The sequence below is a fragment of the Aotus nancymaae genome, unplaced genomic scaffold (genome assembly GCF_030222135.1).
Source record: "Aotus nancymaae isolate 86718 unplaced genomic scaffold, 86718_ANA_hifiasm-v0.15.2.pri h1tg000014l, whole genome shotgun sequence".
Lineage (NCBI taxonomy): Eukaryota > Metazoa > Chordata > Mammalia > Primates > Aotidae > Aotus > Aotus nancymaae.
The window spans coordinates 93,020,156-93,044,989 of NW_026988425.1; the positions used below are offsets into that span (position 1 = coordinate 93,020,156).

Here is a 24,834-nt window from a genome sequence, read left to right on the forward strand (position 1 = left end):
CCCTGCTTCATGGGTGGACTGGGAAAAACATAACCTGAAAGCCACAGTTTCTGTCTCCAGCAAAAAGGTTTGTGGCCTGGGGGCAGTTTTGTGTTCTGAGTGAATGCCTGGGAACTAGGCTAGCTCCTAGCAGAACACCGTGTGTGAGAGACCTTCCTTGCCAAGTATGTGGGAGTTGAGTGGGGCTCATTGGCAACTACTAACCTTTCACGCAACATGCAGATTCTTTTGTGTAGCAGAGGCAGCTGTGCTCTTCCCTAGAACACCACTCCAGCAGACAGGAAACTCTCCCCAGTCTTCACTGGAGCTACTGCTTGCACCTGCATATAGGAAGCCAGAGGATGGAACTACCTGACCCAGCCCCCACCTGGCTTTGCCCTACCACCTGTCCTGGTATTGTAAACAAGAGGCCCTGGTAGTATACCAAGGAATAAGGATCTTTGGGAGCTCCATGGCCCCTTCCACTGTCTGAGGTACCAGAGGACCTCACCTGAGTAACATAAGGCAAGCACAGATTCCACCACTACCCATGCAGCTGGTGCTCTTTTGTAAGTGCCATCTTCTGGCTAGAGGCCAGCTGGCACAGCCCATTACAACATCTGCAGGCACAATAACAGCACTCAGGAAAGAAAACTTTTGCTCAACCTCAGCCATCGTCATTGCTTGAATTACCTTGGGCAACCAGGAGCTCCTGAGCCTGTCCATGTGCTCAGTACATTACTACTGCAGCTGACATTTCAAAAAGCCAACACATCAAAACTATTTATAACCATAGAAATCTAAGAGTCTATGTCACTCCCCTCCCACTCCCATCAGAGTTGATGTTGGTACTGACTGCTGGAAGACTTGAGAATAGGTCATATCACTGGATTCCTTGCAGACATTTCCTAGAACCAGCCTGGAGTATGGCAGCTCCACTGGGCTACTAGATCCACGGCAGCAGCAGGACTCACAGTAGTTTGTTCAGGGACTTCTATTGAAATACCAGCTCCCAATATATCAACGTGGATTCAAGATCTCTCAAAGTGATTGAGTAGTCGGTGAAAAAGAAAAAAAAGACAAAGAAACAGTTTTCTTCAAAGCTGGGCCCAGGGGAGACACTACATAAAGCCACTCCATGGAGGTCTAAAATTCCTCTGAAACCTCAGTTTTTTATTAGGCTCTTTCAATAGGGGAGGGGAGTGAGGCTACACAACAGTATGGTAATAATCAACAAAAGGAATACATTTGCAAAATTGGTACACAAAGATCACAATGTCAGCACAGAAACCATAAACCTTAGCAAGAACAGAGGTTAAACATAAACTTAAAATCATCAGCAAGAAAAGCATTAGGCTCACAGCTGCAGGGGGAACAGGATCTGACACAAGACAACCAGGCTGACCACAAAACTGCAAGAAGGGGGAGACCCCCATGGAGGACTGGAGGAGCAGTGAGAGAAGAAAGACTTTTATATCCTAGTCTCTACCACAGAGGTTTTCCTCACGACAGATGCCCCTCATACATCCGTTTATAGGCTCTCCTTAAGAGTCACATTCCCTTTCCAGGGCCATAATCAATATGCCTTTCCTGGGAAAGGAATCAAGGTAATAAGCCTCTCCATTACACGTCCTTTTATAGGCTCTCTGCAACGAGAAGCTTATTACGTGCTGTTATCTTGCTTCAGCAGTCAGGTTATGTGGTTTGTCTCTTACACAGAGTTCCTGTTTTTACAAGAACAGCTCAGCAGAGCCAAAGTTACAAGTTACAGCTCAGCAGAGCCAAAGTTACAAGTTACAGCTCAGCTTTTCACATTATTCTTCATTTTCTCATATATAATCAACACAGTAAACAACAAGCATCACAAAGCAAATAACTCATTTTAGGGAAACAAAATTCTAAGAGAATTTACAGGTTAAAAATTAACAGCAATTTCTTCTTGTTATATCAGATAGCTCGGGTTTTGCCAATTCTTCCAGAAGCTTGGGGTTGCTCAGTCACCACCATGGGGTCCACAATGTACCCAGCAGACTTCTACTCATTGGGGAAGAGGGAGTGTACCACATTAAGGGAGCACCCCACGGAACCTTGAGTCCCTGAGCTTTCGATTTGTGGGACGTTTCTTTCAGCAGAGGCACAAGTGCAATGCTGGGTCCAGTAGGGAAAGTCTACAGCTCTATCCCAACAGTCAGACAGCCCTGAGGCTCACAAAGAGAATTGGAGAAGGAGACTTCTTCCCCTCACTCACCATTGCAGACACAGTTGGGGGTTCTCCCATGGTAACCCACCAAGGGTGCATCTGTAGATAGCCTTTCATACTGTATTCTCACAGGAGTCCCCCCAGGTTCATGCTTGGACAAGAGGTAGAGTGACAATCCCTGTCTACACAGAACATCAGCATTCCTGGAGATGAAAAGAGGTGCCTGTCTGATCTAAATAGCTGGAACACTGCATCAGGACTGTGCCTTGGAGGTGAAACACTTTGTTGCTGGCCTAATGGAAAGCTGTGGTGACTCCCTCCCTTTCTCCTGAAAAGATCTCAGAGCATTTTGCTGAGAACTCCCCAGACACCTCATTTAAGGTTGGGACCTCTTGCCCATCATTGGAGCATTGCATTTACCTACCTGTTTATCCACAGTCAGTTTTTATGCATGTGTACCTCCTACTGACTCGATGCCTGAACTCTTCAAAGCAGTGAATAAGATACTAGGGGGAAAAATATTTTTAGGTGTACACCACTAGGGAATAAGTTAAGCTTCACAAAACCTCAGCTATTCCAACCTCACAAGAGACAGTGAACCTACTCCGGCACTTAGTACACCATTATTAAAACCAGTGTCTGAGAAAGCTAAAGTTTCTCTACAACCAAGGAACTCATACAGAGTCTTTGCTACTGAAGACACCCAGAGCCAAAACTAGGTGAAAATAAACAATAATCAATAATGTGCCATCCTCAAGGGGAAAAAAATAGGAAATTAAAAAAAAAAAAGCAGTCAAGCTAGTATCGAGAGGAGGATCCAAGATGGTAGATTAGACACAACTCCAGTGCACAACACCCAGCAACAGAGATGCAGAAACCCAGAGACCTCCTAGCTCCAACCAAGGTACCAGGAGCATTTCAACGGGTCTGGTCCGAGGGTGAGCAAAGCCCACCCAGGGCAGACCAAGGTGGGGAGGGGTGCTGCTTCACCCAGAAAGTGCATCTGACCGGTGAGTGAGAGGCTCCACCTCTGGAGCTCTGGTCCAGATACTGCACTTCCCCCAAAGCCTCAGCAATACACAGAACAGGGGATCTTTGCCAGTCAAGCGCAGGGAATTACAAGTGCGGAGTTGAATAAGAGTCTGCAGACTGAGCTATCGCCCCCTTCCCCAGCCCGGAGAGAGAGGGAGCTGTAAGCCGGAGCAGCTGGGCAGCCCCTACACCGTGACTGGATAGAGATGAAGCTGAAAGGGGGAGAAGGCCTGGTGCAGCTGGGCAGGTCCCTACCCTCCCCTACAAACCCTAGAGGGCTGAAGCTCTGACTCTAGTGGGTTATGTAGCCAGTGCCACAGTCTGAGATGAACCCTGAATGATCCAGCCCAGTGAAGGAAGGGCACAACCCACCACTAGAGGGGTGGGACTGGGCTACGTGTTTTAACAAAAAACACAGGAAGCCTACGTAGCAACGAGACAGCGTTCTTGACAACCCAGCAGCGCCTACAGGTCAGCGGAAAAGGCGGGCCTAATCTCCCAGCATAAACAAAAAAGACACAGGAAGCTTCCCTAGTAACCTGAAGGAGTCCCTAGAAACCCAGTAGCACCCCCACAGGCAGACAAGCAACCTCATCAAGCAGCTCTCTGACACCACAGCCCGGTAAATCCACAAAGATGGGAAAAAACCAGTGCAAAAAAGGTGAAACCATCAAAGACCAGTACATCGCTTCTCCTTCAAGGGATCACAACTCCTCAACAACACAGGATCATAACTTGACCCAGAAGGAGTGCGAAGAATTGACGGAAACAGGATTCAGAAGGTGGATAATAACAAACTTTTCAGAGCTAAGGGAACACGTTCTAACTCAATGCAAAGAAACCAAAAACCTTGAAAAAAGGTTAGACGAAATGCTAACTAGAATAACCAGCTTAGAGAAGAACATAAACGATTTGATGGAGTTGAAAAACACAGCATGAGAACTAAGTGAAGCAAACACAAGTTTTAATACCCGAATCGATCAAGCAGAAGAAAGGATATCAGAGATTGAAGATCAACTCAATGAAATAAAAAGAGAAGGCAATACAGGAGAAAAAAGAGTGAAAAGAAACGAACAAAGCCTCCAAGAAATATGGGATTGTGTGAAAAAACCTAATCTTTGATTGATCGGTGTACCTGAATATGACAGGGAAAATGAATCCAAGCTGGAAAACACACTCCAGGATATTATCCAGGAGAACTTCCCAAGCCTAGCAAGGCAGTCCAAATTTCAAATTCAAGAAATATAGTGAACTCCACAAAGATATTCCTCAAGAAGAGCAACCCCAAGGCACATAATCGTCAGGTTGACCAGGGTCGAAATGAAGGAAAAAATGCTAAGGGCAGCCAGAGAGAAAGGTCAGGTCACCCACAGAGGGAAGCCAATCAGACTCACAGCAGATCTCTCAGCAGAAACCCTACAAACCAGAACAGAGTAGGAGCCAATATTCAACATCCTTAAAGAAAGAACTTTCAACCCAGAATCTCATATTTAGCCAAACTAAGCTTCATGAGTGAAGGAGAAATAAAATCCTTTACGGACAAGCAATTATTGACAGATTTTGTCACCACCAGACCTGCCCTACAAGAGCTCCTGAAAGACACACTAAGCATGGAAAAGAACAATTACCAGTCACTGCAAAAGCAAACCAGTTGGCAAAGACCAAAAATGCAATGAAGAAAATCAGTCAACTAATGAGAAAGAAAACCAGCCAGTAACAAAATGGCAGGATCAAATTCACACATAACAATATTAACCCTAAATGTAAATGGCCTAAACACCCCAATCAAAAGACACAGACTGGCAAACTGGATAAAAAGTCAGAACCTATCGGTTTGCTGCATTCAAGAAACCCATCTCACATACAAAGACACACATAGACTCAAAATAAAGGGATGAAAGAAGATTTACCAAGCAAATGGAGAACAAAAAAAAAGTAGGGGTTGCAATCCTAGTCTCTGATAAAATGGACTTCAAACCAACAAAGATCAAAAGAGACAAAGAAGGACATTACATAATGGTAAGAAGATCAATCCAACAGGAAGAGCTAACTATCCTAAATATATATGCCCCCAACACAGGAGCACCTAGATACGTAAAGCAAGTTCTTAATGACCTAAAACAAGATTTAGACTCCCACACAATAATAGTGGGAGACTTCAATACTCCACTGTCAATATTAGACAGATCAACGAGACAGAAAATTAACAAGGATATCCAGGACTTGAATGCAGAGCTGGACCAAGCAGATCTAATAGTCATATACAGAACGCTCCATCCCAAATCCACAGAATATACATTTTTCTCAGCACCACACTGCACTTAATCTAAAATTGACCACATCATTGGAAGCAAATCATTCCTCAGCAAATGCAAAAGAACAGAAATCATAACAAACAGTCTATCAGACTACGGCGCAATCAGACTAGAACTCAGGATCAAGAAACACACTCAAACCTGCACAACCACTTAGAAACTGAACAACTTGCTTCTGAATGTTGACTGGATAAACAATGAAATGAAGACAGAAATAAAAATGTTCTTTGAAACCAACCAGAATGAAGACACAACTTACCAGAATCTCTGGGATACCTTTAAGGCAGTATCGAGAGGGAAATTTATAGCAATAAATGCCCACCAGAGAAGAGAGAAAAGATCTAAAATTGACACCCTATCATCAAAATTGAAAGAACTAGAGGAGCAAGATCAAAAAAACTCAAAAGCTAGCAGAAGACAAGAGATAACTAAGATTAGAGCAAAACTGAAGGAGATAGAGACACAAAAAAACCTTCAAAAAAATCAAATCCAGGAGCTGGTTTTCTGAAAAGATGAACAAAATAGACAGACCGCTAGCCAGATTAAAAAAAAAAAAGGGAGAAGAATCAAATAGATGCAATAAAAAACAATAAAGGTGATATCACCACTGATCCCACAGAAATATAAACTACCATCAGAGATTACTACAAACAGCTCTACCCACATAAACCAGTAAACCAGGAAGAAATAGATAAATTCCTAGACACTTGTACTCTACCAAAACTAAACCAGGAGGAAGCTGAAACCCTGAATAGACCAATAACAAGGGCTGAAGTAGAGGCAGCAATCAATAGCCTATCAACCAAAAAAAGTCCAGGTCCAGACAGGTTCACAGCTGAATTCTACCAGATGTACAAAGAGGAGCTGGTTCCATTCCTTCTGAAACTGTATCAAACAATACAAAAGGAGGGAATCCCCCCAAACTCATTTTATGACACCAACATCATCCTGATACCAAAACCAGGCAGAGACTCAACTAAAAAAGAAAACTTCAGGCCAATATCCATGATAAACATCAACGCAAAAATCTTCAATAAAATACTGGCAAACAGATTGCAACAGAACATCAAGAAGCTTATCCATCATGACCAAGTAAGCTTCATCCCGGGGATGCAAGGTTGGTTCAACATACGCAAATCCATAAATGTAATTCATCACATAAAGGGAACCAAAGACAAAATCCACATGATTATCTCAATAGATGCAGAGAAGGCCTTTGATAAAATTCAACAGCCCTTCATGCTAAAAACACTCAATAAACTAGGCATTGATGGAACGTATCATAAGATGATAAAAGCTTTATATGACAAACCTACAGTCAATATCATACTGAACGGTCAAAGGCTGGAAGAATTCCCTTTGAAATCAGGCATTAGACAAGGATGTCCTGTCTCACCACTCCTATTCAACATAGTATTGGAAGTTCTAGCCAGAGCAATCAGGCAAGAAAAAGAAATAAAGCATATTCAATTAGGAAAGAAGGAAGTCAAACTGTCTCTATTTGCAGATGACATGATTGTATATCTAGAAGACCTCATCATCTCAGCCCAAAATCTTCTCAAACTGATAAGCAACTTCAGCAAAGTCTCAGTATACAAAATCAATGTGCAAAAATCACCAGCATTCCTATATACCAATAACAAACAGAGAGCCAAATCAAGAGCGAACTCCCATTCACAATTGCTACAAAGAGAATAAAATACCTAGGAATACAACTAACAAAGGATGTAAAGGACCTCTTCAAGGAGAACTACAAACCACTGCTCAATGAAATAAGAGAAGATGCAAACAGATGGAGAAACATTACATGCTCATGGTTAGGAAGAATCAATATTGTGAAAATGGCCATACTGCCCAAAGTAATCTATATATTCAATGCTATCCCCATCAAGCTACCAAAGACCTTCTTCACAGAACTGGAAAAAACCACTTTAAACTTCATATGGAATCACAAAAGACTCCACAGAGCCAAGACAATCCTAAGCAAAAAGAACAAAGCTGGAGGCATCACACTGCCAGACTTAAAACTATACTACAAGGCTACAGTAATCAAAACAGCATGGTACTGGTACAAAAACAGAGACATGGACCGATGGAACAGAACAGAGACCCCAGAAGAAACACCACACATCTACAACCATCTGATCTCTGACAAACCCAGCAAAAACAAGCAATGGGGAAAGGACTCCATGTTTAATAAATGGTGTTGGGAAAAGTGGCTAGCAATGTGCAGAAAGCAGAAACTGGAACCCTACCTGTCACCTTACACTAAAATTAACTCCAGATAGATCAAAGATTTAAACATAAAACCTAACACCATAAAAACATAGGCAAAACCATCCAGGACATAGGCATAGGCAAGGACTTCATGACTAAAACACCAAAAGCAATGGCAATAAAAGCCAGGATAGACAAATGGGATCTAATTAAACTCCAGAGCTTCTGTACAGCAAAAGAAACCATCATTAGAGTGCATCGGCAACCAACGGAATGGGAAAAAATTTTGCAGTCTACCCATCTGACAAAGGGCTAATATCCAGAATCTACAAAGAACTTAAACAGATATACAAGAAAAAAACAACCCCATTCAAAAGTGGGCAAAGGATATGAACAGACACTTTTCAAAAGAGGACATATATGAGGCCAACAAACATGAAAAAATGCTCATCATCACTGGTCATTGGAGAAATGCAAATCAAAACCACACTGAGATATCATCTCACGCCAGTTAGAATGGTGATCATTAAAAAATCGGGAGACAACAGATGCTGGAGAGGATGTGGAGAAATAGTAACACTCTTACACAGTTGGTGGGAGTGTAAATTAGTTCAACCATTGTGGAAGACAGTGTGGCGATTTCTCAAGGATCTAGAAATAGAAATTCCATTTGACCCAGCAATCCCACTATTGGGTATATACCCAAAGAACTATAAATCATTCTACTATAAAGATACATGCACACGTATGTTCACTGCAGCCCTGTGTACAATAGCAAAGACCTGGAACCAACCCAAATTCCCACCAATGATAGACTGAACAAAGAAAATGTGGTACATATACACCATGGAATACTACACAGCCATAAAAAACAATAAGTTTGTGTCCTTTGTAGGGACTTGGATGAATCTGGAAACCATCATTCTCAGCAAACTGACCCAAGAACAGAAAGCCAAGCACCATATGCTCTCACTCATAGATGGGTGTTGAACAATGAGAACACGCAGACCCAGGGAGAGGAGCATCACACACAGGGGACAGTTGAGGGGGTAGGAGAGAGACAACAGGGTGGGGAGGGAGGGGAGGGTGGGGAGGGATAACAGGGGGAGAAATGTCAGATATAGTATATACCTAAAGTAAAGTAGATTTAAAAAAAAACAGTCAAATCAAAATTAAATTCAGAATTAATTACAATAGTCTACACAAATGAAAAAGAACCAGAAAAATAATTCTGGAAATATGAAAAAACAGTTATATAACACCCCCAAAAGATCACACTAACTCTCCAGCAGTGGCTTCAACCCAAGATAAAATCATTGAAATACCAGATAAATAATTCAAAGGGTTGATTACTAATTTACTTAAGGACATACAAGAGAATGGTGAAAACCAACATAAAGAATCTTTTTCTAAAAAAAAGCTAATATAAGTAAAAAATTTAAAAGAGGTAGATACCCTAAAGAAAAACATATCACAACTTTTGAAAATAAAAGAAACATTTAGGGAACTACAAAATGCAGCTGAAAGTTTTAACAACAGATAGACCCCGTATTGAATTTCAGAGGTCGAAAACAAGGCTTTCAAATTAACCCAATCAGATAAAAAGAAAAAAAAGAAGATAAAAGAATTAAAATAAATGAAGAAAGTCTCCAAGAAATATGGATTTATGTAAAATGGTCAAATTTAATCATTATAGATGTTTCTTTGCAAGAAAAAAGCAAAATGTTTGGAAAACTTTTTGAGGGAAGAACTTAGAAAAATTTCCCTGGCCTTGCTATAGCTTTTGACTTCCACATATAAGAAACTTAACTTCTGGGAGACTCATTGCAAAAAGGACAATACCAAGGCATATAGTCATCGGGCTATCTAAAGTCAATGTGAAGGAAAGAATTCTAAGAGTAGTGAGACAAAAGCATCAAGTAACCTAAAAGCTGCCAGACTAATGGTGGACTTCTCAGTAGAAACTATACAAGTTAGAAGAGATTGGGGTACTTCGTTCAGTCTTCTTATTTTAATTAATTTATTTTTTATTATACTTTAAGTTCTGGGGTACATGTACAGAATGTGTAGATTTCTTACACAGGTATACACATGCCATGGTGGTTTGGTGTACCCCATCAACCCATCATCTACATTAGCTATTTCTCCTAAGGCTGTCCCTCCCCTAGCCCCATACCTCCTAAACAGAATAACTGTCAGCCAAGTTTGTATCTGGCAAAACTAAATTCCATTAACGAAGGAAACATAAAGTCTTTCCTTGACAAGCAAATGCTAAGGGAATTTGTCACTCAAGGCTAGCCCTACAAAAAATGCTAAAAGGAGTTCATATTCTTGAAACAAAAGATTGATACACACCAGAATAGATAACTCCTGAAAGTATAAAATTCATAGGACTTATAAAACAGTAACACAATGCAGAAAACAAAGTCACTAGGTAACAATCAATATGATGACTGGAACAGTATCTCACATCTCAACATTAATGTTGAATATAAATGGCTTCTGTAACCCACTTAAAAGATACATTGTCTGAATAGATTTTTTAAAAATCACAAACCAAATATTTACTGTCTTCAGGAGACTCACCTAACATGTAAGGATCCTTGTAGAGTCAAAGTAAATGGAGGGGAGAAAAATATTTCATGCAGATAGAAACCAAAAATGAGAAGAAATAGCTATTCTTATATCAGATAAAATGGATTTTAAAGCAATAGCAAAGAGATAACAAAGGGCAGGAGGCAGGACTAGCTTGCAGCGCCTACTCATACAAGCAGAGCAGTCTATGGAGACTTCCTTCCTTTGAAGGAACTGGATCACCATTGCAGGCTCCCTGAGACACCAAAAAAACTGTGAGTCTGCATGCTTTATCAACAGGGAGGCTCATGTTCTGGGGCAAGTTCTCAGCCTTGGTCATCAACTGCTAGAAATACAGTTGGTGGTGTTGAGGGGGCATGGTGGGAGTGAGACTGGCCTTTTGGACAGTCTCTTTTGGGGTGTGTGCGAGTGGGATGAAGCCTGTGACTAATGGCTTTCCCCCACTTCCTTGACAACCTGTATGAATCAGCAGAGGCAGCCATAATCCCCCTGGTAATATAACTCCATTGGTCTAGAATCCCACCCCCAGCCCCACAGCAGCTACAGCGAGCCCCATCCAAAGAGCTTATAAACTCAGACATGGTCTTTCTCTAATGGCCCTTGTAGCCAAAGACAATGGTCATAATCTCTTGGAAGCCCTACGGCACTACCCATCACCTGGGAAACCTGATTTCTTAACCACATGTCCCTAGGGCAAGTTTGTATCCTCACTATAGGACTGAAACCCATGCACTTTTGAAAAGCGCCGCCTCCTGGCTGGAGCCCGACAAACATAAAGCCAGTGCATTGAACAAAAACACAACCAAGGACCCTGACAGAGTCCACTTCATTCCCCTGCTACCTCCACTGGAGCATGTGCTGGTATTCATGACTGCAAGACCTGAAGATGGATTACATCACAGGACTCTGCCAGCACTCCCCAGTACCAACTTGGACCCCAGTAGCTCCACTGGGTGGCTAGGCCCAGAAGAGCAAAAATAATTATGACAGTTCAGCTCTCAGGAAGCCCCATTCCTAGGAAAAGGGAGAGAACACGACATCAAAGGAGCAGTCCATGGAACAAAATAATCTAAACATCAGCCATTGAGTACCAGATCTTCCCTCTGACAGTCTACCCAAGTGAGAATGAACCAGAAAAGCAATTCTGGTACTACAAAACAAGGTTCTTTAACACCCCCAAAAGATCATACGAGCTAGCCAGCAATGGATCCAAATCAAGCTAAAATTTCTGAATTGGCAGAAATACAATACAAAAGGTTGATTATTAAGCTAATCAAAAAGCCATCATGGAAAAGTGAAGTTCGACTAAAACAAATTAAAAAGATGATACAAGAAAGGAAAGTTCTTCAGTGAGACAGACAGCATTAATAAAAAATAATCGCAACTTCCAGAAATCAAGGACACACTTAGAGAATTGGAAAATTGGAAAATGCAGTGGAATGTCTCAGTAATAGAATGAAACAAGTGGAAGAAAGAAATTCAGAGCTCAAAGACGAAGCTTTTGAATTAACCCAATCCACCAAAGATAAAGTAAAAAGAATAAAAAATAAAGCATCCAAGAAGTTTGGAACCATATTAAAAGTCCAAACCTAAGAATAACTAATGTTCCTGAGGAAGAAGAGAAATCTGAAAGTTTGGAAAACATATTTGATGGAATAATGAAGGAAAACTTCCCCAGCCTTGCTAGAGAACTAGACATCCAAATACAAGAAGCTCAAAAAACACCTGGAAAATTAATTGCAAAATCATTGCCTAGGCACACAGTCATCAGGTTATCTAAAGTCAAGACAAAGGAAAGAATATTAAGAGATGTGAAGCAATAGCATTAGGTAACCTATAAAGGAACACCTATCAGATTAACAGCAGATTTCTCAGAAACACCCAACAAACTAGAATGTATTGGGGTACTATTTTTAGCCTCCTTAAACAAAACAATTAACAAGACAAGAATTTTGTATCCAGTGAAGCTAAGCTTCATAAATGAAGGAAAGATCCAGTCTTTTCCAGACAAACAAATGCTGAGAGAATTTGCCACTACCAAGCCAGCAGTACAAGAACTGCTAAAAGGAGCTCTAAATCTTGAAACAAATCCTCAAAAGACACCAAAATAGAACATCCTTAAAGCATAAATCGCACATGACCGATACACCACCACCACAATGAAAAAAAAATGTATTTAGGCAAAAAGTAGCATGATGAATAGATAGTACCTCACCTCTCAAAACTAACATTGAATATAAATGTGCTAAATGCTCCACTTAAAAGATACAGAATGGCAGAATGGGTAAGAAATCCCCAAGCAAGTTTATTCTGTCTTCAGGAGACTCACCTAACACATAAGGAGTCACATAAACTTAAGGCAAAGGAGTAAAAAAAGATATTCTATGCAATGAACACCAAAAGCGAGCAGGGGTAACTATTCTTGTATCAGACAAAACCAACTTTAAAGCAACAGCAGTTAAAAAAGACAAACATTGTATAATGATAAAAGGACTAGTCCAACAGGAAAATGCCACAATTATACATATATATGCATCTAACACTAGAGTTCCCAAATTTATGAAATAATTACTCCTAGACCTATGTAATGAAATAAACCAAAACACAAAAATAATGGAGGACTTTAATACTCCACTGACAGTACTAGACAGGCCATCAAGACAGAAAGTCAACAAAGAAACAATGGACCTAAACTATAGCTACAACAAATGGACTTAACAGATATTTACAGAACATTCTACCAAACAACTGCAGAATATACATTCTGTTCATCAGCACATGAAGCATTCTCCAAGATAAACCATATGAAAGGCCACACGTCTCAGTAAATTTAAAAAAATAAATTGAAATTGTATCAACTACTCTCTCAGACAAGAGTGGAATAAAATTAGAAATAAACTCCAAAAGAAACATTCAAAACCATGCAAATGAATGAAAATTAATAATCTGCTTCTGAATGATCATTGAATAAATAATAAAATTAAGGTGGAAATTTAAAAACTTTGAACTGAATGATAATAGTGACACAACCTACCAAGACCTCTGGGATACAGCAAAAGCAGTGCTAAGAGGAAAGTTCACAGTATTAAATGCCTACATCAAAGTCTGAAACAGCAAAAATAGATGATCTAAGGTTATCATCACAGAACTGAGAAACAAGAATAATCCAAACCCAAACCTAGCAGAACAAAAGAAGTAATAAAGATCAGAGCAGAACCAAATGAAATTGGAACAAACAAACAAGCAAAAAAATACAAAAGATAAATGAAACAAAAAGCTGGTTCTTTGAAAAGATAAACAAAATTGATAAATAATTAGTGAAATTAACCAAGAAAAGAAGAGAGAAGAGCCAAATAAGCTCAGTTAGAAATGAAATGGGGCTGTGCGTGGTGGCTCGCACCTGTAATCCCAACACTTTGGGAAGCTGAGGCAAGTGGATCACTTGAGGTCAGGAGTTTGACACTTGCCTGGCCAACATGGTGAAACCCTGCCTCTACTGAAAAAGCAAACATTAGCTGGCCATACTGGTGCATGCCTGTAATCCCAGCTACTCGGGTAGCTGAGGCAGGAAAATTGCTTAAACCCTGGCAGTGATGGTTGCACTGAGCTGAGATCACACCACTGCATTCCAGCCTGGTGTGATCTCAACAGAGCAAGACTCTTTCTCAAAAAAATAAAAATAAAATAATAAGAAATGAAATGGGAGATATTACAATTGAAACCATAGAAATACAAAAGATTATTCAAGGCTACAATGAACACCTTTATGTGCATAAAGTAGAAAACCCAGAGGAGAGAGATAAATTTCTGAAGTATACAACCCTCCCAGATTAAACCAGGAAGACATAGAATCTCTGAACAAACCTTTAGCAAGTGGCAAGACTGAAATGGTAATTTAAAAATTGCCAACCAAAAAAAAAAAAAAAAAAAAAAGCCCAGGACCAGATGAATTCCTAGCTGCATTCTATCAGGTGTTCAAAGAAGAATTGGTACAAATCCTATTCACACTATTCCAAAAAACAGAGAAAGATGTAATCATCCCTAAATCATTCTATAAGACCAGTATCACCCTAATATGAAAACAAGGAAAGGACATAACCAAAATCAACAGACCAATATCCCTAATGAGTGTAGATGCAAAAATCCTTAACAAAATACTAAATAACTAAATCCAACAGCATATCAAAAAGATAATCTACTATGATGAAGTGGGTTTCATACCAGGGATGCAGGGATGGTTTAACATATGGAAGTCCATAAATGTGATACACCACACAATCAAAATTAAACACAAAAATCACATGATCATCTCAATAGATGCGGAAAAAGCATTTGACCAAATCCAGCATTCCTTTATGATTAAAACTCTCAGAAAAATTGACATAGAAGGGACAAACATTAAGATAATAAAAGCCATCTATGACATATCCACAGCCAACATTATATTGAATGGGAAAAAGGTGAAAGCATTCTCCCTGAAGACTGGAACAATACAAGGATGCTCACTTTCACCATTCCTATTCAATATAGTACTAGAAGTCCTAGCCAGATCAATCAGACAAAGGAAAGAAATAAAAGGCATCTAAATTGGTAAAGAGAAAGTCAAACTGCTTGCTTGATGTTATGACTGTATACTTAGAAAACCCTAAAGACTGATCCAAAAGCCTTCTACAACTGCTAAATGAATTCAGCAAAGTTGCAGGATACAAAATTAATGAACACAAATCGGTAGCTCTGTTACATACCAACAGTGACCAAACTGAGAATCCAATCAAGAACTCACTCACTTTCACAATACTTGCAAAAAAAAAAAAAAAAAAAAAACAATTTAAATACTTAGGAATATACCTAGCCAAGTACATCGAAGACCTCTACAAGGAAAACTACAAAATACTGCTGAAAAACATCATAGATGACACAAACAAATGGTAACACATCCTATGCTCATGGATGAGTAGAATCAATATTGTGAAAATGATCATACTGCCAAAAGCAATCTACAAATTCAGTGCAATTCCCATCAAAATACTACCATCATTTTTCAAAGAACTATAAAGAAAATATCCTTAAATTCATACAGCAACAAAAAACAGCCCACATAGCCAAAGCAAGACTAAGCAAAAAGAACAAATCTGGAAGCATCACATTACTGAACTTCAAACTGTACTATAAGGCAATAGTCACCAAAACAGCATGGTACTGCTTTAAAAATAGGCACATAGACCAAGGAAACAGAACATGGAATCCAGAAATAGAGTCAAATACTTAAAGTCAACTGATCTTCAACAAAGCAAAAAAAAAAAAAAGTGGGGAGAGGACAGCCTATTCAACAAATGATGCTGGGATAATTGGCAAGCCACATGAAGAAGAATGAAACTGGACTCTCATTTCTCACCTTATACTAAGTCAACTCAAGAAGGATTAAGGACTTAAATCTAAAACCTGCAACCATAAAAATTCTAGAAGTTAACATTGGGAAAAAAACCTTCTAGACATTGACATTGGCTTGGGCAAAGACTTCATGACCAAGAACCCAAAAGCAAATGCAACAGAAACAAAGATAAACAGATGAGATTTAATTAAACTAAAAAGCTTCTGCATAGCAAAAGAAATAATCAGCAGAGTTAACAGACAACTCACAAAATGAGAGAAAATCTTCACAATCTGTACATCTGACAAAGGACTAATATCCAGAATCTACAGGAATTCAAACAAATCAGTAAGAAAAAAAAAATTCCATCAAAAAAATAGACTAAGGACATGAATAGACAATTATCAAAAGAAGATATACCAATGAACAAAAAGAATATGAAAACATGCTTAACCTCACTAATTATAAGGGAAATGCAAATCAAAACCACTATGTGATACCACCTCATGCCTGAAAGAATGATCATCATTCAAAAAATCAAAAAATAATAGGTATTAGCATGGAAACAGTGAAAAGAAAACACTTTTGTACTGTTGGTGGGAATGTAAATTAGTACAACCAGTATGGAAAACTATGGAGATTCCTTAAAGAACTAAAAGTAAATCTACCATTTGATCCAGTAATCTTGCTACTTGGTACCTATCCAGAGGAAAAGAAATCATTATATATACTTGCAATGCATGTTTATAGAAGCATGATGTGCAATTGCAAAAATATGGAAGCAGTCCAAATGCCCATCGATCAATGAGTGGATAAAGAAAATGTGATACACGCACATGCGTGTGCACGCACACACACACACACATACATACACACACACCACAGAATACTACTCAGCCTAAAGAGGAATGAAAAAATGGCATTTGCAGAAACCTGGATGGAACTGGAGACTATTATTTTAAGTGAAGTAACTCAGGAATGGAAAACCAAACATCGTATGTTCTCACTAGTAAGTGGAACTAAGCTATGAGGATGCAAAGGCAAAAGATACATTGGACTTTGGAGATGTGGGGGAAAGGGTACAGGTGGGGAGGCATAAAGGTGCAGGTGGGGAGGCATACACTATATGTGGGTATAGTGTACACTGCTTGGTTGATGGGTGCACCAAAATCTCAGAAATCACCACTGAAGAACTTATTCATGTAACCAAACACTACCTGTTCCCCAAAAACCTATTGAAATAAAAAAAATTAAAAAAAAGATTTAATCTAAAAAGACAACAAATACCATTATATCATGATGAAAGGATCAATTCAACAAGAAGAAATAACAATTCTAAACATATATGCACCTAGGTCTGGAGCTCCCAGATTCATAAAAGCAATTACCACTAGATCTAAAAAAAGAGACAGACAGATACACAGTATTAGTTGAATATTCAGCACTCCACAAGCATTGAACAATCCATCAAGGCAGAAAGTCAACAAAGAAATAATGAACTTAAATTGCACTCTAGAACAAATGGACCTAACAGATATTTACAGAACACTCTAACGAAGAGGTGGAGAATATGCATTCTTCTCATCAGCACACAAAACATTCCCCAAGCACATGATGTAGTTTTAGATGTTTACCCAGCATCACTGACCTGCTTATTCAATCTGCCATAGCTTCTTGGTATACTTCTTGTTTTATTTTTATTTTTTTGACTTAGGTTGAAATTGAAGATACATACATTACTCTTGGTCAACATCCTAGCCTAGTGCCCTACAACCTCAAGAAAGGGATTTGATTTACAATACCATATTATTAACTATATTCAACCCACTGTGCAATAGAACATCAGAACTTATTCTAATTGTAATTTTGAATATCTCTGCATAGCTAGAAGAGAGGAATTTGAATGCTCCCAACACACAAAAAAGACAAATGTTTGAGGTGCTTAATATGCTAATTACCCTGATTTGATCATTACACAATGTATACATGTATCAACACATCGCATTGTACACTATAAAAATGTAAAATTATTGTTAATTAAAAATTTTTAAAAAGAGCTTTGAAAAGTTTACAGAATACATATATATAACCATGAATAAAATTTTTATATGTCTAATTAGATATATGTAAGAAAATATTACTCAATTAAAGAAAATAAGCTAAGGGAAATAGAAACTGGGAATTCCAGTGTTAATATCTACATTGTTCCTATGTTTTGTTTAACAACATCTCTGTTCATAATGAATGACAAGAGGATACTAATAAATCTGTCAATCCTAGAAACATACACTGAACATCCTGTTATGTGATTACTACATATTCTCTCATAGCAGCAGAAGAAAGATGAAAAGCGAACTCTGTAATTTAAAGGCTTTCTGATTAATCTGAAGCCAAGACAAATATATGGGATGGAAACAAAAAAAAGGCACGTATTCAAGAATGATGCTGATCATAAGACACTATGTTAAAAATTATTTTACTTGTCACCAGAGAAAAAAATAATCCCATTCTAAGAATGTATTATTCTAAGCTTTTTGATAAACATTTTAAAAACATGTCATGTGCTTTGATGTGATTAATTCATTCATTTATTCCTTCTTTCAATGGACCAAATCTGTACTGAGCACTACATGAATATCCCCAGTAACCTCTAAGGGTATTGTAGCTGCTTTACACCCATAGTAATAAGGCAGTCTGCCCCACTTTCTGGCCACATCAGCAAAGCTCTAAGTTGACATTTGAAAATGTTGTATGTGTGGGGGGTATGTGTGTGTATGCCACCTGAAAATTTGATATGTGTCTGTGGGGGGTGTGTGTGTGTGTGTGTGTGTATGAGGGCCACAGAATACCACTAAGCCAAAACAAAAAAAAAAGAATAAAATCATGTATTTTGCATCAACAAGAATGGTACTAGAGATCATTATCCTTAGTGAAATCACTCAGATACAGAAAGGAAATAATTGCATGTTCTCACTTACAAGTGGGAGATAAACAGTGAGTATACAGAGACATACAGAGTGGAATAATAGACATTGAAGACAACAAAAGGTGGAAGAGGAAGGGTGGTGAGGTTTAAAATACTACCTATTGGGTATAATGTACACTACTCGGGTGATGGGTACACTAAAAGCCCAAACTTCACCTCTACACAATACACCTATAGAACACAACCATACTTGTATCCCTTAATCGACGAAAATAAAAAAATTAAAGTAAAAAATATTTTTTAAAAAGATAAAAATTGTGAAATTCAAAGTTTCAGGTCCTTAATATCTTTGATAGGCTCTGATCCTAGGAGACTGTGATAAATTTTAACTAAACCTATAACAACTAAACCTATAACAACTGGGATAAATTTTAACTAAACCTATAGCCTGGCACCAAATGCAGCCAAGGTTAACTTAAGTTAGTCAACCACAGCTTGGCCAAAGACATGTGAGAAATAAATGCTGATTTGCTGTATGCCACTGATATTTCTATGGTTATTGGTTATGCCACATTATTCTAGCAATAGTTGATTGAGCAGCTAGGATCAAATCATGGAAATACTTAACTAGGAGAATATAATAAGGTGGCAGTTAATAATCTGTCTCTGTAACTAGACTGCCAGAGTTCAATATCCAGTTCTACTGTTAATAATCATGTGAATTTTGGCCAAATCAATTACCCTGTGTCTCAGTTTCTTCAACTGTAAAGTAAGAAAAATTATGGGGTATTTTTGAGGCTTAAACAAGTTAATCATTTAATATTTGATAGCACAATATCTGGTACATACTAAGTACTTAAGTAGAATTCACAATCATTATTCAATACAAGAATGAAAAGTTCAGCTTTTACTTAGCAGGCCAATAGTTTTTAAGTATATTTTCATGAAACATATTTGTTCTGTCAGCTATGTTACTGCTTTCCTTTAGAATTATGTTGGTCTTTTCCCAGTATGCAGATGAATTTAAGTAACTTGACACAAATTTCTCATTCTAAGAATTTTTTTTCCCTCATATGTTTATCTCTTGTGCTTGGTAACTTGTTTGCAAGCCAACTGGTAAGAAGTGAACAAGTATATTAAAATTAAGAGAAAAATTCATAAAAAATCAACTTTACTTAGTTTGAAAGATATTTTAAATTGACATTTGTGCTCAAAATTATACTTGGTATCACACAAGCAAAACAATATTTTCTCAGAAAAATTTTTCGTCATTCCTATGACAGGCTTCAAGATGTCATCCTATAATGATGTTTTACAAATAATACGGTATTCTAAAAAGAGCAAAATAACTTCCAGGTATGTTGCCTGCTTAAGATCACTTTTGTTGAGAATTCAGTATCTCCGAAAAATCTGTTTGTTTCTTCTTGTTGTTGTTTAGTTGGTTGGTGCTATAGCAAGAGAGATCTACACTTAAAACGTTTATCTTGGCAGTAATATAGCCAGTTTAAGTGAAGGTAGAAAGCTCTGGGCACCAAACAGGTTAGTATGTAGCCCTAAGAGCTCTAGAAGCCTACAGGAATGGATTAATGGGAAAAAAGTTAGGGAAATGGACAGGATATGAAAATACCTGCAAACAGGTAGTAAGGGAAAGGAAAGAGATTCTTAAATTTCAGTGTACCTGAAAATCACTCCAAGAGTTTGTTAAAAATGCATATATAGTCCATATCCCCACTTCCAAAAATTCTGTCTAGAATTTCTGAAATAGTGATACAGAATCTTCAATTTTAACAAATTCCCTTTCTGATTTTGCTTTGGGTTGAGGGCTACGTTTTGAGAAACATTAAAACATGCTTTTCTCTAATCATCTGGAAACATTAGTTTGACTCTAAGATTTCAGAATCATTTAGCACTTTGCATGTCCCAGTTACTGCCAAGGACTGCTGCAGATGGGAATTTGGGGTAATGAATGATACAAAGGTTTTATGCCTGCACATCTGGGAGAATAATGCCATTAATCATGATGAAGAACACATGACAAAATCAGATTTTGGAAAGAAGGAAAGATAATGCACGTTTTCTTTTTTTCTTTCCTTTTTTTGAGAAGTTGGATGTTGGACATTTTGGGGAGGTGGCATTAAATACTAACTCTATTCCATTTTGCGGGGGGCGGGGAGAGGCATTAAATACTAACTCTATTCCATTTGTAATGTGGAATGAAGTTCTGAGTAAGCAAGATGGGAAATCACCAGGGCTACTTTATTACTGATAAATGCCATTTGGAAGCTGACATTAGGTAGGGCGTACCACAAATGAGCTTCTTTACACTGAAACTCAACATTAAGATTCCTAATCCTTGCAATTCTGCCAGACAGAAGCAACTGCTTCACCCTGCTGCCTGAAAGCCGCTAAAAGACATACCATCCTGTCCACTCTACCTAAAAGAGCAGTTTACAAAATTTGTAGTATAGATGTTGTATGTTTCATTTTAAAAACACAATTCAGATTTCAAAATTAGTGTGATTATTACCACCACTTGAACCTAACTTCTATGAAGCAAGGATCAGTCACATTTGTTCACTACTCAATAATCAAAATGTAATCCCAGCACCTTGGAAGGCCGAGGCAGACAGATCACTAGAGGTCACGAGTTCCAGACCAGCCTGGTCAAAATGGTAAAACCCAGTCTCTACTAAAATATAAAAATTAGCTGGGCGTGGTGGCGCGTGCCTGTAATCCGAACTACTAAGGAGGCTGAGGCAGGAGAATCACTTGAACCCGGAAGGCAGAGGCTGCAGTGAGCCGATTGCGCCACTGCGCTCCAGCCTTGGTGACATAGCGAGACTCCATCTCTAAATAAATAAGAGTAGGAACTCTAAACAATTTGTTTAATAAACACATTTTAATAAGTTGGCAAATATTAATATCTGATCTTGTTCAGATTTTTCGTTTGTTATCTGCACAAATCGAAGTTCCATATTACTTAAGTCAAACAGGCAAGGAAGACATTATTGAAGAATACTGGCAGTCGGGAATGGGGATAGAACTCTTCTAAGCTCAACTTAAAAAAAAAAAAAACTCAGCAGTGGAGAATTTTTAAGAGCTATGTTGGGAAGATCATGGGCTACCTGAGTTTGCTGATTGACGTTACCAAAAGGAAAAGTAAATTTTCTCCTCCACGAGAGGAGGTGGTTTTACGATTTGAAGGGAGAAGCCTACAGCGGTTAGGCGCCTATCCTCCCACAGAATAGAGATGGCTCACTATCTTCTTGCTGATTATATTTCAAAGGCATGGCTTCCATAACCTTGAGATAGTTTTCAACTACAAAACTGGCCACAACTTTTTAAAAACATTTACATCTGAAAAGGAAAGCGGAAAAAAATTACAATGGTAAAGTTTTCTAAAGTAAACGCTCTTTAGAAAGGGAGGTGAGGGACCCACATGCTTAAGGCTGGTAATCAAGCTGAGGGAAACTAAGCCCCTCTGGCTTACTGCTTAAATGTGTTATTGCAGTTTGACAACAATGAATTCAGATTATGAGCTTCCATTCTCTTAAGGTTCCTGCAGAAGAGAGTTGCTGTACATGTTACACAACCTTTTTTTGTCCACTTACTTTGTTAATACGCATTCTTGACCGCTCCTCACTAACAGTGAAAAGAGCAAAGCTTCCAGAAGACACGTCCTTGTGCTTTCCACAAGTGCGCGTGCGCACTTGGCGCTGGGCCTCTGACGTCACCGAGTGCACCCCGCCCCTACAAGTTAGCAACCGAAGGCGTCCTTAGCAGCAGTGGCCGCTGAGATGTACGAACTTCCGGTTCTCCCGGCAGCTACAGCTGCCAGAGCTTCTGCCACCTGCCACGACCGGGCCTCTCCCTGGCGTTTGGTCACCTCTTCCTCATTTTCCTCTGCGCCTATGGTCCCTCTTGGAGCCAGCGTGGCGGGCCCGGCAGCCCCCGGGTGGTGAGAGAGCAGTCTGGGAACGATGAAGGCCTCGCACTGCTGTTGCTGTCTCAGCCACCTCTTGGCTTCCGTCCTCCTCCTGCTACTGCTGCCTGAGCTAAGCGGGCCCCTGGCAGTGCTGTTACAGGCAGCCGAAGCCGCGCCAGGTCCTGGGCCTCCTGACCCTAGACCACGGACATTGCCGCCGCTGCCACCGGGCCCTACCGCTGCCCAGCAGCCGGGCCGTGGTCTATCTGAAGCTGCGGGGCCGCGGGGCTCCGAGGGCGGCAATGGCAGCAGCCCTGGGACCGGGCCTGAGGCGGAGGATCACGGAGGGAAGGCCGGGGAAGGCTCGGTGGGTGGCGGCCTTGCTGTGAGCCCCAACCCTGGCGAAAAGCCCATGACCCAGCGGGCCCTGACAGTGTTGATGGTGGTGAGCGGCGCGGTGCTGGTGTACTTCGTGGTCAGGACGGTCAGGTGAGGCAAAGCCTCGGTGGGGCTCCCCCGTGGGCCTGAGATGCGCAGGCCAGTGATGTCCTCCAGCAAGGCTGACTTCTGTGACCCTTTCCCCGTTCCCCAACATCAGGGGTTCCTGCCTAAGAATGTGACTTGACTGTCTTAAAGGCCTGTTACCTTTGGGGCAATTTAAACCTACAACTAATTGCTGCCTTTTGTTTATAAATTAGCGCCCTACCTCCAAATCTCTTCATCTGACCTACGACCCACGTCAGCCTCAAAAGGCACCCTTTCTCTGAAGGGAAGATAATCTTTATTCCCTTGAATTTCGACAACTCTGCTTTGTAAAATACTTCTACCTTTCTACTCTACATTTTGCCAATGGTCAAAATTTTGCCAATCAGAATGTGAAGGCTTTAAAGACAGGATATCTTTCTAGTAGGTTTGTGAGTCTTATAAATTCTTGTACAGTGCTGCCACTTAATAGGAAATTAATATGTATTTGAGTAGATTGATAGTAGTATAGAGGTGCCTTATTATGGATATTTTATTTTTATAAAATTCGGGAGAAGATAACTTCTTCCTTACCATCAGTGTTTCCTAGTATTAGCCTTTAATCTGCCACGTAAGTAATTCGCTTATACCTAATTACTTGAGAATCACCTTCCTGAAGAGTTGGCAAAAAGAGCCAAGACCTCACAATTAGGAGAAGCCAGCAAAGAGACAAGGTGAAGGAAAACTGTTTAGCAGTTTCCTTCATTGTAAAATAAGCGTAGAGGGTAGGTTTGCAGATTGTGCTGGTTTTTTGTTTTCCAAATTACTTCACATTTTTCCCATAATTATGCTCTGTATTATAATTTAAAATATTTCTTTTAACTGATTATTTAAAGCAAAAGTTTCCCTTTAAACAAGTCATTATTATCATGAATGGAAAACCAACATCACTTGGCTGGTTAAAAAATAGTGTAAGCCAGAGGTTCTTGACATGTGGGCCAGGGAACCACAGAGGTGGGAGTTTCACTTAGACCTCTTAGACCTCTTCAGGGGATCTACAGTATTAAAATTGTTTTCAAAATAATACATGCTGTTAAAGGCCTTACAAGTAGTTCATAGATATTCTTTCAGATTCCACATTGCAACTAACTTTTGAGAAACTCTTTGTCAAGTTTTGGTGTAGTAGTATGAAAAAGAAATAACCAGTAGTATATTAAAAGGCTATTAAAATGTTTCTTTCTATTACAAGTTTATATCCGTGTGAAGATGGAATTACTTTGTATGTTTCTACTAAACAACACATTGCAAAGGATTTAATGGAGAAGTAAATATAAAAATCTGTTTCCTATTTTTGCTTCTATTTTTAACCAACTTCTATCACCTTAAGCCAGATATTAAAGGGATTTGGAAATAAAAATCTAAATGTCATTCTTTTTAAATTTTTTTCTCTTTTGAAAATATAGTTACTTTTCATGGGAGTTATGTTAACTTGTATTTACTCTTATTATTTTAAATCAGTTGATATGTATACGTTTTCTCCGGTTTAATTAATATGTTAAAAGTTGATATGTGTAATTCACATCAGTGTAAGTTCTTTCAGGGTCCTGAGTAATTTTAAGAATGTAAAGAAATCCAAAACATTTGAGAACCACGGGTATAAGCAATATTATTCAAGCTAGATAATGTTGGTTTACAAAGGCTAGCAAATCTGCTCACGCTCTGTTAAAGAAGTTAGAAAATGTTCTGGAAGTGTTTAAAACATATTACCACCAAATTGAGACTTTCTTCTTGATATAAAGAAAGGTTAAAAGA

General features: G+C 39.1%; 1 protein-coding gene and 1 long non-coding RNA gene across 2 annotated transcripts in view; one reads left to right on the top strand and one right to left on the bottom strand.

Annotated features, from left to right (window-relative positions):
• Positions 1 to 22,319, bottom strand: part of LOC135274812 (uncharacterized) — a 182,469-nt gene extending 160,150 nt beyond the window's left edge. The window contains exon 1 of the long non-coding RNA XR_010342546.1: positions 22,247 to 22,319. This is a non-coding gene — a long non-coding RNA (uncharacterized LOC135274812). The remainder of the gene's footprint in view (positions 1 to 22,246) is intronic.
• Positions 22,320 to 22,412: 93 nt separating this feature from the next.
• The window catches only part of FAM174A (family with sequence similarity 174 member A), a 43,949-nt gene continuing 41,527 nt past the window's right edge, over positions 22,413 to 24,834 (top strand). The window contains exon 1 of the mRNA XM_012459457.2: positions 22,413 to 23,049. Within this exon, the coding sequence (XP_012314880.1) occupies positions 22,616 to 23,049 (434 nt within the window). The 5' untranslated portion in view covers positions 22,413 to 22,615. The remainder of the gene's footprint in view (positions 23,050 to 24,834) is intronic.